The 14,660-nt window shown below is 38.4% G+C and overlaps 1 protein-coding gene across 3 annotated transcripts in view; it reads right to left on the bottom strand.

The window, feature by feature from the left end:
- The window catches only part of akap6 (A kinase (PRKA) anchor protein 6), a 167,155-nt gene that overhangs the window by 59,224 nt on the left and 93,271 nt on the right, over window positions 1–14,660 (bottom strand). For all 3 annotated transcript variants that reach the window (XM_084096982.1, XM_084096983.1, XM_084096984.1), the window contains 2 exons: window positions 8,836–8,969; window positions 4,823–4,943 (listed from right to left, as the gene is read on the bottom strand). In XM_084096982.1, the coding sequence (XP_083953108.1) occupies window positions 4,823–4,943; window positions 8,836–8,969 (255 nt within the window). The remainder of the gene's footprint in view (window positions 1–4,822; window positions 4,944–8,835; window positions 8,970–14,660) is intronic.

The raw sequence follows: 14,660 nt of genomic DNA, 5'->3' as shown, positions 1-14,660 counted from the left end.
CTAAAAATAAATATCAACTGAATTTAATAGTTTGGGCTTTGTTGTTAACCTTTAATATTATAGTAATGTGCAAGTAAGGACTCCCTATATATACACATTACAGCATTAGCTGAGATTATAGACTCCATATATATATGAAGAGTTCAGATGCAAAAGCCTAAATTTCACTAAAATGGCAATGAAAATTACCTATTAATTGTCATTTAAGTGAAATTACTGAACTTAAATATACAAGCTTGATAAAAATGATCATTCTAGAAGAAAATTTCAGATGGCACTTAGAGGTTTTTGCATCTGAACTCTTCATATATATATATATATATATATATATATATATATATATATATATACATATATACATATATACTCACATATAGTTCTGCAAATTTTCACGAGATTCACCCACTCACCCTTATGGAGTCTAAAGTCTGACTGATAAACCACTAATTAGCTCTGTGAAGTCTTGAAGAAACACAACATGAGCCATCAAAACACAATCAAGCGAAGAGTTTCGAGTCCAAACAGCAAATTACGTTGCATTTTACACGTTCTGACAGATTCTACAGCTTCGAACAAACGGGTCACGTGGGAAAAAAACCTTTTAAGGCTGCATTTGGGAAAAGAGAGATGATCAGATCTTTTGATTTCACATGCATAAAGACAGATAACAATTCCTCATAATCCTCAGCACTCAAAGGAGGGACAGTGTGAACGAACAAACCAGTGAGAAAGGAATACATCTGCAGGGCAGCGTGCACAAGAGAACATGTACGGTTTGGCTGAGCCGAGCTTTGATCAGCAAGCGCATTAGAGCGTGTTAGATTAGACTAAGATCTATTCAGCATGTCAGTGTGCGTCAAAGGTACACAGAACAAGCCATATACACATACACACACTGATGCTTCCAGCGCAGGAGCGGTTAACAAGCTAACGTCTGATTGATGCCTGACATGGAGCAAACAAAAGATGAGCAAACCACAGGTTAATTGGTTGAGAGTGCTAAAAACACATCAATGGTTGTTTTATGAAAGGAACAGACAACAATGGCAGCTATTTTGGTCAAACTACGATATTTTGTAACAAGTCAGCAATCTCTGAGAGAAATGGTCATTTTGAAGGTTATGTACAGACGATGAATACTGTTGTATTGCTTACTGCACACTGAGCATTATAGGGTCCAATGAATCAAGTTGATACGAAGGATTATCCACAGGTGTTTTACCTGTATTTTGAAGTATGCATTGAATAGTATTGTGTTTTAAGGTTGAAGGACATTATCTATTTTTCAACTGATATTTTTCTTACAGTGTATGCTATATGATAATAATTATATTTACTATTTATATAGCATGTTAAAACACAGACTAATCAAGGTTTAGATGTCTTCTCATATTCTACGCAGTAAGCTCTGAATGTATACTGCACATTTTGATAAACATAGCAGGTCATATACGTTTTTCACATATAAAGATACAGGAATAAAGCAAAAATAGTGTGCTAGTATGCTGAACATACTCCAAGACTAAGAAAGAGCAGAAAACAGGCTGATCTTTCCTCAGTTTCTTCTTACTGTAAGCTATGACAAATGGCGGGGTCAGTGCGCCCGATGAGCGTGAAGATTAGTTCTGACCTTGAACACGACCTCTGCAGGTTTGGAGAGGAGAGAGGGGAGAGCGGAGGAACAGGAAGAGGGGGCCGCCGGCGTGCCGTTATTTCTCTCGTCATTAGGGGTTGTTTCCAGTCTGAGGCTGGGGTGTGGGGTGTGGGGGGGGTATGGTGGTTATTAATTTCATTTCTTTATGATTCACAATCTGCTCTTTTGAAATATGCCATATGCTCGGAGCAATCGGAGGATGACAAGCGTCGGAATCAGGCCGGTAAAGAAAGCCTAAATGAGGCCGATTTACGATCCCTGCCTCCCGGCGAGTCTGGCTTTCTGCCTCCCCCTCTTTTTTCTCCCCCTTACGATAAACTCCCCCAGCATGGGCAAACAGCACGCCGTCCCAGCCCCGGCTCGGTCTACACGTGTACCCCTCTCCCGATCAATCCCACATAGAGGGCTGATAACGCGTCACAGGAGAACCCAGCAAAAAAAAAAAAAAGCTGATAAAGAACATGGAAGCCCAGTACATATTTATTAGGGCGGGTGGGCATGCAATCAATACGGAGGAGCAGAATCAGTTTGTTTTAATCATGAACAAACATATTGACCTAATACAATACAGGCCACTTTATCTGGGACTAATAAAAATTCATGGACTGTAAACAGGGTGAGGTACTATCTCTGCTCTGCACTCTTTCTATTTCCCTCTCTCGTTCCTCTGAAATGAACTTTTTACTGAAATGTGTTAAAATGACAAAGTGAGTCTGGCTGTAGAAAGTGTGACATGATGACAGAGATTGAAACGGAAGACAATCTAATCGCCGACTCGCAGTATTGTAATATTAAGCCGTGGTTTTGCTAAATTGGTTTAAGAGAATCAAAAGTCAAGGCTCATTTGAAATATTACTGATAAACCTATAATTTTACATTTTGCATTATATGCTCAGAGTTCAAGATAAGAAAGAAAAAATTAAAATTATACATGATTTAGCAGACCATTTCTTATTCAAAGTGACTAACAGTAGGTTTAGCTACAGGGACTGACTCCCTGGAGAAAATTGTGGGAAGAAGACATTTTTCACGAAGAAGCAATTTGTCTGTCCACAGTGAACCGCAAGCGACGTGAACAATCTCAGCCAATCAGATCATTTTTGATATGCAGAGGATTATTTTTGGTCCAATGTGTTTTAATGGTGGGTGGAGTAATTAAGCCACTAAAAAATGCCTGACATGCCACAACTGCTAGAACATGGGATCTTAGGAATCTTAACAAAATAAAAAAAATATTAATCAGCAAAAACTGTTTTGAGCACCAAATAAGCATATTAGAACGATGATCTTTCTGATCATGTGACACTGAAGACTGAAGTAATGGCTGCTGAAAATTCAGCTTCATCACAGGAATCAATGTATACAAAAAAATGTATATATTCAAATAGAAAAGGTCCTTTAAATCGTAATAGTATTTCACAATATTGCTGTTTTGATTAAATAAATGATGAGCATAAGAGAACTCTTTCACAAACATTTAATTATTCCAAACTGACCGGTAGTGTACAACCATTGGGTTACCAGCCTGGATCTTTAACCACGAGCCACCTCATCCCACTTGCCATTTCCCAGGGATATCACCCAAAAAACAACCTTTTACTCACCAAACCAGTGTGACTTACTTTCTTCTGTTGAACACAATTTTTATTTTACTTTTTTTGACATGATCTTAAAATGGGCAATGCAAATCAAATCAAATCAAGTATATTTGTATAGCGCTTTTCACAATACAGATTGTATCAAAGCAGCTTCACAGTATTAAAATAAAATAATACAACAAAGTTTGTTTCTAGTGGAATTTATTGATTGATAGAATAAAATTAAATATCCCCAAAATATCCCCAACTGAGCAAGCCAAAGGCAACAGTCCAAAAAAACTAAAACATAAAAGTACCATAAGTACTCCAATTTGTTCTTACCCATATCCAGACTATAGAATACAACTGTATTGCAATTTATCAATGTCAATCCAGATGCATCTCGTCTAGATGAGACCACTGAGCTGAAAGCAAGCATAACTTCACTATTTTTAGGAAATACATGATACTTTCAAGTTATTTTTAAGGTGCTTTTTGTCATTTTTGCAGCTAGATATGCTAGGACGCAGTGTAAAAGTCTTGCCCGAGAGCAAAATGGTGATAAGCCATGGGTTTAAACCTTTGGGTTAACAGACCAGGGGCCAGATTTACTAAACAAGGCAATTTAGCGTGAGAGCGCAATTTAAAAAAAGTGGAAAGTTCAGCGCGTGATCTACTATCGACATGCAAATTAAAGAACACACACGCAGTCTGATCATTTCCATGATGACCAACGCATTCTACCAGGGAGCGTCTGGTTTAAGATGTGCTTTTTTTGGGCGGTAAATAATGGCGTAAACACCAGTAAATTGACGAGCGCAAACCTTAGTAAATCACCTTGCATGATTCATTTAAATACTCTCCGCCCATTCATTTTGAGTCTGAAAGGGAAACTCTTACAAATGCAAATGCAATGAGGTCAGCCACAGAAATAACCCTCTCCATGCCTTTTCAGCGCTAATTTGTCACTAGGTGTCTTTAGTAAATCCTGACAGTAGTTTTTTAGCAGCAAAAGAGGGTTTGCACTCACCCCACTTGGCATTTTTCCCCAAATTAGGAATAGTTCACCCAAAAATTTTAATTCTGCCATCATTTACACATGTTGTCCCAATTCAATATGACTTACTTTCTTCTGTTGAACAGATATTTTGATCAACATAATCTTCCTTATATTGTGAAATTAAATTCCAAAAAAAACTACTATAAATACTTCATACTTGATGCAACACATTCTGATGAGAGTTTCATTTAAGGTTTTTACTTAACTTTTGTTCTGTTTCTGACATGGATCAGTCAGAAGACTTTGCAATCTTCTGTAAAAAGTACATTTATGAAATTTTTAACGTGCCGTTTGTCAAGCTTGACGGACCTAGTTAAAAAAAGAGTACTCAGGACATTCTGCAAAATACCTTCCTTTGTGCCCCATGGAAGAACGACAGTCATATGCGTCTGGAATAACATTCCAGTAAATAACGGAATGATCTATTCCTCAATTCAAGACCAGCTTCATGTAGAGCATAGCACATACTATTTATATCAAGTCATCGAGTCGACTGTAGTTAGCAACTTTAAATGCAAAAGACCCGCTTACCTTATACAGGTGATGCTGCTGTTCCTCTGACATCATCAGGTCATGGCTGTCCGTCACTATGGATTCCATGTCCATCAGCCAATCCCAGAGCTCCTGGTACTCTGCCTCAAACTCTGATAGGCTGGATTGAAAAGAAGAAATATGAGACGGGCAGAAAGAAGTTCACAGCTTCACCAGCTCAGGTGAGGTCTGGAGAGACGGTGTACAGACATATTTTACTGGGTGAATATTTGACAAGCAGAGGTAATTACACTAGCCCGTTAGCGCGCGGTGCACCGAGGCGCAGTGCGTCGTGGGTATGTGAAGTGTGAAAAGAGTCCGGGAGCACAAGGGATCTTTAACCTGCGCTCTGAGTGACGGCTCATGAGGCAGAGCGTCTTAATTAAACATGACTTCACCTCCCTCATGCTCAACGCTGCCGTCAGCTCAATGGTGAAGCGCATTAAATGCTTTTTAACAGCACTAGGATGACTGTATGTGCATACGTTTACACTACAGCCGCACGCTCATTACAGAACATCAACACACATGCACAAACAAACATATTAGCGTCTGAGCTTTGCTTAGATTTGCGCCTCAGCAGGAGGCCCGCATGTTTAGAAACATTAGTCGGAAAATTGTTTGGAATTTGCACAGCTTTCGAGCGCTTTGACAGTTCTGTCAAACTAGCACCATTTTCCCCCTCTCGCTTTCACAAGCGCTCCTGTTGTCGCTGAAGAAGAAAAACTATGAATGAGATTACACAAATAACGATCAAACAAGGGCGCGAGAGAAAAATCAACATTTCTGTTTTATTTCAATTCAGAGCAGGCACAAAAGAAACAGGAAAGCGCTATCGAATGCTAGCACGTATGAAATTTCAACAAGGATAGTGCTGCAAATTAGCATTTCCAAGCAGGCGCTGATTAAACAAAAAGACATTGGGGAGTATGTGAAAATTTGAGCCGTGTTTGTACGCAAGACATTGATCAGAACAAAACGGCAAGGACAGCAAATTAGAAACAGTCAGACGTGTGCGGCGGAAGTGTGAAGACTCCCTCAGGCGCTGCGTTCTTCGACTGATATTAAAACTCAATATGCTGTTTGTGAGTTAAACAGCATCTTTCTGTATTCTTGCATACCGTATTGTTTTTCGCACTCTTTTTTTTTTTCTCACACTAACATAAATCTAAATGCTTGTAAAACAAGCTCTCGGGGCATCCAAACAACATTAACAACAAATAACGAAAAACAAGTAGGAGAAAAAAAAATGCAAGATCCATTTAGCAAACGTGCATCATGGGATATTGTTCTGTCAGCATCATTTTCTCCTGCTCGCTTTGGTTTGTGAGCAGAATGATTGTACGTCCTTTCCTCTAAAACAAGAACTCATTTGAAGATTGAAACCTGCACTTGGGTGAATCTCACAAAAACGGGTAACCCCGTAATCAAAAGAAACAAAATATATTTTATGAAAAAAAAAATAAGCTTAGTAATATTATTTTCATAATGCACATTTTCCTCCCACATTCTCATTACTGTAATTAATCTTGAAATTTAACTTTAACCTTTCCCATTATTAGCATCAGTTTTTGTAATTTCTTTAATACGTATGTGTAAGTTATAGTATAAATTGTTAATTATATCATAAAATAAAACATTTGTATTATATACACATTTTTATATTATATAGTACCAAATATCATTATATATAATGTATGTCTGTGCATGATATGTAATACTACATTTAATATATAACACTACAGAATATAATATAATAAACGAGATGTATATATATTACGTATGGATGGATGGATGGATGGATGGATGGATGGATGGATGGATGGATGGATGGATGGATGGATGGATGGATGGAGAAAAAATGTGCATGCAAATAATGCCACAATGCAAACTATTTTTATGTTATAAATAAGCTTCACTTTCAATTTAATAAAGTTTTTCTCTTCTGAGGAAAATGTTGACTAACCTTGAGATGAGAACGATCCTTTCCTCTAATACCCTTTCTTCTAACTAGCAATAGCAACTAGCAAATCAAAGTTCACAGCTGCAAAGCCAACTAAAAGCTATTGGATTTTAAAAAAGGGATAAGGATTTCAATATGTACAAATTATTTATTAATTTAATTTATTAAGTTATAGTGCTGTTTCAAAAAAAACCTTCTCAGTCTGTTTAAGCAAAATACAATGTCTCATTCCTTTCTATTGCTTTTTTGAAACTCGAACGGTTTTGTGAGATTCATCCACCTGTTCTTCAGATGGAGCGATTTAGTTGACGCGCATTAGTCGTTAGCCACTTGAAACCGACTCCTCCGGGTCAGCGTAGCACTGACACTCCTGTGAGACAGAAATGGATGCCTCTCCATCTTTCTTTCTTTTCAAATCCGTTTAACGTCAACGTGCCCCCCGCTCAGCACTGCCGCCACCTTTCTAAGAGGGGGGAGGTGGTCTAATTCATCACAGTTCACCCTGAGCCTCACAGGGAAAGGTTGGCCGGCTGTATTGACACCCCTCACATCTCATACGAAGTGACAGTTTTATAGAAAGAGCACTTTAATTTATGGTGCTAATCCCTGGCGCCTAATGCGGGGACTCAACATCTCCTTTTCACCGCTGTCTGTTGTGTTTCTCTTCTGGAGAGGGCTTTTGATTTCTGAATGGCAGGCGTCCAGTTTCTATCAGGTGCGAGGGGATGCTGGGAGACGCGGCGGTGGGCGGCAGCCCTTGATGAGGCCGGCGAGCTGGAGAGAGGCACCGGAGGCCATCGAATTCGACAGCGCCTCCCTTAAGACATGTTTCCATGTAAAGGTAAGGGCCAAAGAGTCAAAACAATGAATCTTTGAGCAGGCAGCTCATCATTAAAATTCAAAGGATCATTATGGGTTTTTTACTGCAAAATAAATCATTACGACGAGAAGCTTAAAAGGATTAAAACGATGTTTGATTCAAAGCCAAGGCAAGGAGTCCGGTCCGGACACTGCGGTTAACACTCAGGACTTTACTGGATCAGGGGAGAGAGAGAGAGAGAGAGAGAGAGAGGGGATAGAGGACTAATGGACCACAAATAAAAGGATTAGTCATTTTAGGAGAGAAAAAAACGATAATGCAAGTCTGTAATCACAACCATTAAGTGGCATTAGAGAAAGGTTGCATCAAGTCCTTAAAATAAACCTAAATCTACTGTATTGATAAAAAGGAAAGTTTTGTTTTTTAAACAAAACAAAATGAAAAAAATTTACTCCAGGAAGTTATTGGTGTTCTGATCATAATACTCACGGAAACTCTTAAGAGAAGGATTTGCAACGCTTTACACAAGAAAACAACATGCGTCACACACAATTAAAATTCTGGCTCCAAAGGGCATAGAAAACTTGGCTTCCAAAAAAGTAATACTGATGAAAATGTCATTAAAAATATTGCAAAGCATACACAATAATTCCAATATTTCAATCAAAAAGTACTGCTGACAAAACTAAAAAATAATGCACTAACAAATGGCTTTGGAGCAAAAAAGTCAAAACGTGAAACTCACATTGTGAATGTACAATAATAATACAATCCTAAAAATTATATCATAAAAATAATAATTTCATATTTAATAATGCATATATAAAAAAATATTCATAAAGTTTGGTCTAATGCAATTTGACAAGCGTTTTCATCTTATTGCACATTTTTGTCAGCTAAATGTCGTTGTTTTTTATTCATAAAAATATCACATGACGAAATTTAAAGGACATTTTCATCATCAAACGCTAAAGCATTAGACTATATGTTTACCCGCTGATTTAATGATTTAAAAATGACGATGAATGACACAATAATATATGCATTAATAATCAGTTTCTAACTTTGTCTGCTTGAATTGATTTTTTCACTGAGCTAGTCACGGTGCATTCTGGGATTGCATTCTCCATGTAGGATACATGTAATGCTGCTTTAGAATATGACCAAAAAAATGATGCATCTGAATTATGCTGCTCGCTAAGTTTTGAGCAGTCACCGTTCTCATCGTACCTGTTGGACTTGGATATCAGGTTGAAGTCGACACTTCTGCTGTTGGAGCAGTACTGCTGGTTCTCAAGTTTCACTGTCATCTGATCCAGAACATCTTTCTGAGCCTCCCGGTAGCTCTGTCGGACCTCCGCTTGCTGACACCAAAACAAAGGGAGACAAAGAATAGATATAATCTCAGCAACCTCTATGAAAACAATTACCTCAATGTCATTGATCCAACTTCAAGTATTAAAAAACAATAAACTATTAGAACTTGCTAAACTATTAAACTAATTCAGACAGCATTTAGCCAAATCAATACGGCAGCAATAAAGAGAGCTGCTTGAAACTGGCGTCCTTCCATATCAGAAAGGAGTGTGTTGGTTTTCAGCAGTGATTAGGAAGCACTTGTACATGCTTTTCAAATCAGATGGAAAAAACATGTATTTCTCCTCGGTGCTTGAGAAAATTGGCTACATTGGCTTGACGGAGATCAGTTATTGTGCAAAATATGAGGCGAGCCAATAAAATCTCCAACAGACGGCTTTGATTTTTTGCTCATTTCTCAACACTTTATGAAGCGCGCCGGCTTCGCATTCTCCGCCGAGTGCCCGACGCCTGCTCGGCAGATGCCTCTGGAAAGGTCAGACGATTCCATGAATGTAAACTGCTCCTCAATCAAAGCTACCCTTGATAATAAACAAGAAAATCAACAGAAAGATGTGTCGCTTTTTCATTCCATTTATTGGGCATGCATCAAACGCCGGGGCTCGGGCGCTTTGCTCATTTGGGAGGAATGAAATGAACCTAACTAGGAGCCCTAGAAAATTAGCGGCCGACTTCTCCTCTCCCTCCTCGGAGGAATTTGCTTTCATTTGCCTTCATTTTTGATTCACTCGGCTGGCTCGCCGATGCCATGTCAGGATCCTAATTACTCAATCCCACCGGAGCGGCTTACACACACAATAATAACCGATGCCCACCTCCGACAAAAGCAATTTCTCCGAGCCACCTTGAGTCTAAGGACGGTTCGGCCCAGCACGCCACTTCGGTTTCGAGTCGAGGACATTGTAGTGATAGAGATTTGCCTCTCTTGTGGTTTGCAGGGCTGGTTGTGGGTAGCATGCATTTGCATTGATCTCACTCCCCCATTGCAAAACCCACCAGAATTACCCATCTGTATTAAAAACACAGAGCTGAAATGTATTAGTAATCTATAAATGCATACGTCTGAGCTTGTGGAAGATGTGGCTCCCATGGGTGAATATGAAAAACATCAATATCATACACATAAACCTACATTCATCAGCCATCCATGCAGCACTTGAAGGAGAAATCGGGCTATTGATGAGTGCGTCTCCTCGTGCCATAACGTACGCAGAGCCTGTTCCCACAATGCAGAGCAATCAGTGTCTGAGATAAAAGCTAAGCTTTCATAATCTCAAGGCAGACAATGTCAACCAAAGAAAAACACATGTAAGCCTCTGACTTAAAAGCAAAGTGTTGCTTAATTAATTTTGCTATGGGCTGGAGTGCTCCACGTCGCCCACTGCGCTAACAGCCACTCTCGGCTTCCCGTACGACCTCTTTACGAACACGTAGCCTCCCGCCGAAGTGGTAAATAACCCCCCTGATCCTGCACACTACGGTTAGGCTGGATTTCCTGCTGCTCTCCCCCCTCCTGTCCCGTTTAAAGATATTCTTATTCAGATATGCAGACTGAATGGATTTGCGTGTGAATCTCCCGTATTCTTATTTCAAACAGAATCATTCAAAAACCTCTTGCGCCGTCTCTCTCTCTCTCTCTCTCTCGTGCAGTCAAAAGAGGTCTTGCTTTAAACTGCTAATATGGCAGGAATCAATATAAATTCAATCATTTGATGAATGCTTACCGCCTTCCCTCGAGTGAAATCGAGACTAAGACGTCAGTAGAGTCTGCTGAATCGAGTCATTTTGGGCCCTTTTGTTTACACGCCTGTGTCAGTTCGACGTCTTCTGGGATGCACCATGCATTTCCACTGTCAATCATGAGCTGAAACTGTGGCCATCATCGCTTTCTGTATCATGTCAGCATAGGTGCACCTCACATTATCAATATATGTATACAAACTAAACAGATGGTAGTAGTTTTAAAGCAAATGCCAAAAAGACAATGTTGCCTTAAAGATCGGTAAGAGAGAATACTTTGTTGAAAATACCGATTGACACAAAATAATAAATATACTCTAGACTAAAACTTACAACACCGTTCAAAAAAATATTCAGCAAGGACAATTTAAAATTAACAATTACCATGGTTTCCACAAAAATATTAAGCAGCACAACTGTTTTCAACATTGATAATAATAAGAAATGTTTAATGTGACAATGAAGTAAAGACTGATGTAATGGCTACCTAAAAATTTAGCTTTGCAATCAAATAAATCAATTCAATTTCGAAATATAGTCAAATAGAAAACACTTACTTTAAATTGTAATAATATTTCACAATTGTATTGTTTTTTACTGTGTTTTTGATCTAATAAACGCAGCATAGTTGAGAATAAAAGTCTTTTTTCCAAAAACATTAATTCTGTCATGACAACTCTCTGGAGATTGGTATGGTAATAGAGATTGGCATGGTAATGGATATGAAAACTTGCTACAGCGAATACATTCACAGACATTGCTACCAATAAGTTAAGGACCTATCAGCCTGCACCATTCAGAGTTTCATGCCACAGCTATGTAACAAATCTTACAAACTCCACACTTTTGAACAGTAGTGTATATACAGTGCTATGCATAAGTTTAGACACCCATGCTAAAGATGACTAAAAAGAGGAATAAAAAATCATCTTTTGGAAATTGAACTTAATGCCTTAATTAAAAAAATTAGGAAAAATCCAACCTTTAAGGACACCAATTTTCTTTGTGAATGAATAATGTATCGTAAATAAATAAATGTTCTTCCTTAAAATACAGGGTGCATAAGTTTGGACACCCCTATGTTAAATTCCCATAGAGGCAGGCAGATTTGTATTTTTAAAGGCCAGTTACTTCATGGATCCAGGATACTATGCATCCTGATAAAGTTCCCTTGGCCTTTGGAATTAAAATAGCCCCACATCATCACATAGCCTTCACCATACCTAGAGATTGGCATGGAGTACTTTCTATAAGATCATCTCTCAATGCAAATCAAACTAGCTTTTAGGCTAACTGAAATAAAATCATGCCAATCTCTAGGCATTAATTAATTAATTTAATTAAGGCATTAAGATCAATTTCCAAAAGATGATTTTTTTATTCCTCTTTTTAGTCAACTTTAGCATGGGTGTCTAAACTTATGCATAGCACTGTAATTAACCAAAGCTGCTGTGCATCACTCAATGTATGCAAATTTGAGTGCTCGCTCATCTGAAACATGCCACCACAAAGCAAGAACAGTTGCCAAAGCGTTGCTAAGGTGTTGCTTACTGGGTGAAGCCGCCCTCTCTATGATTATCCTCCAATTGCTTAGAAAAATAATACCACACTCTTCAGAACAAGATGCATGATATGAGGTGCCATTCATGTCTATAACACAAATGGGGCAATAAATATGAACAATCAAACAATAACTACAACAAACACCACTAAAAAAATCCTCTATTTAAAAAAAAAAATTGTATTGTACCAAAGACAAATAATAATGAGAACAAAAAAACACATCAATAATAGTAAATTATTAAAGGCCCGCCAGGCAATGCATGAACAAACCTGACTGATTTGCCTTCGTAAGCTCGACAGGACTTTGAAAAATCTGCAGATTGTGTTTAAAAAACATGCACTGGAAGAAAACAAATCACAGACATGATCGTCCTTGAGCTTTGAGGCACATGTGTTTCACATCGAACAGGAGGGCGAAATTCATCGAGATCAAATATAATCCAAACAGAATTGAGTAACGTTCTTCTGTTGCTTCATTGCAATGGAAAAAACAGAGGGAGAGAGAGAGAGAGAGAGATGGGAAGACAAATCATGTGGCAGCAGGACAGAGTCTCATTGAAAGCAGCTGGAGAACGATATAAACTAACAAAGAGAAAAATGCAACTCTAGTGTGCGGTACAGAAAAAAACAGGTGAACTGCCGGACAGGGGTCGATGGATACCTCCTAAATTCTACATTTAAGCTATGTGACAAAACACAGGGGTCTCTCATTTCTTTATCATCTGCTCTGAATGCGAGGAGCGTTGCGGCGAGATTGAAAACGGTGGGAAGTCTCCCGCCATCCCGGCCCCCCCAACGACCGGTGTTCAAAACAGCCAGAACATACATCGGCCTGTTTGAAATGTCTCCCATCAGGTTCATCCTGATGTTCAGAGGCAGCGTCGGAGGCGAGCGGCGCACAACGCAGGCATGCTCGGAAAATAAATTCAGCCGAGAGTTGTGTGGGGTCGAGGCGGCCGCTGTAAATGGCAGAGGGTTCTATCAAAGCAGCTCATAAATTTACAAATACGCCAGCAAAGCTTTACCTTCACAAACTCTACACGTGGCTGGGGAAGGCAGTCATAGATTGTGTAAAAAAAAAAAGAAAACCAAATTCCCCAATTGTCATTTAAGAGGCTGTATTTCATTTGAGTGTTTTCAATTCCACAAGCAGGAAAAAGAATGTTCTGCTATTCCTGACAACTGGCTTCTTTCTTCTTTGGCGTCTTACTCCTCGGAAAAGTTACGACGGGAGATTATTTTTGAGGAGAGCGGGCCTCTGAGGAGCTGTAGAAGGCATGAAACTCATTTGGAAACTATTACTTTCAAATCACTAGTCATAAAGGCTGGATTTAATGTGTGGTGGGGTCTTCCGACATGAATCACGCAACTTTATGGCTCAAAATAATGGCGATTATACAGTGTTGTCAGACAGAAGTTGCTCTCCTTCATTCATGCTTATCTGTCTTTTGCAGCTAACCAGCTGCTGATACAACCACATTCATTTGCAGTTGTTTGACTGCCCAGTCAAATAAATTTGATTATGTATGCAATAAAAAACACAGGGGGGGGGGGGGGCATATTTCTATGGCTATCTACACTGTCACTGGAATAGATGCCACCGTAGGTGCAAGATAAATTGGTTGTGCTTTATCAAACGAGCACTTGGCAACATACAAAATGTGGGACATTATTCAATTAAGATTCTTGAAGTTACGCTCTTCTAGAGGTATGCAAATGCAAAGTACCTTTAAGGCAAGTCAGTTCACTAGAGGCCAACTATAGAGCGCAACAGTAAAATCTCATTCATTTTCTCCACTGAGAATCTGAGAGAAACTAAGGCTGTTAAGTGATGGTATATTTTTCTGTGCAAGCTACAAGAAAAAATAAAAATACATAACCAACATGGTCTCCCCAAGTGCACATTATATTTCGGAAAAAAAAAAGTTTATATTTACACTATTGGTAAAAAGTTTTTAATCAATAATATTTCTTAAATGATTTTGAAAACTTCTGCTCACCAAGGATGCATTTATTTGATCGGAAATACAGTAAAAAGAGTATTATTACTATTATTATACATGTTTTCTATTTTAATATATTTTAAAGTGTCATTTATTCAGTCTTAAGTGTCACATGATCACTTTTAAACCATTCTAATATGCTGCTTTGCTGCTGAAGAAACATTTCTTATTATTTAAAAGCTGTGCTGGTTAATATTTTTGTGGAAAAAGTGATACTTTTTTCAGGATTCTCTGATGAATAGAAAGTTTTAAAAAAAAACAGGCATTTATTTTAAATAGAATTTGTTTGCAACATAATAAATGTCTTTACTGTCAATTTTGATCAATTGAATGCATCTTTGCTGAAAAACATTATTCATTTCTTAAAAAAAA

This window comes from Abramis brama (genome assembly GCF_963993115.1).
Source record: "Abramis brama genome assembly, chromosome: 21".
Lineage (NCBI taxonomy): Eukaryota > Metazoa > Chordata > Actinopteri > Cypriniformes > Leuciscidae > Abramis > Abramis brama.
The sequence above is the reverse complement of the archived record's forward strand: the minus strand, read 5'-3'. Positions and strand labels throughout refer to the sequence as shown.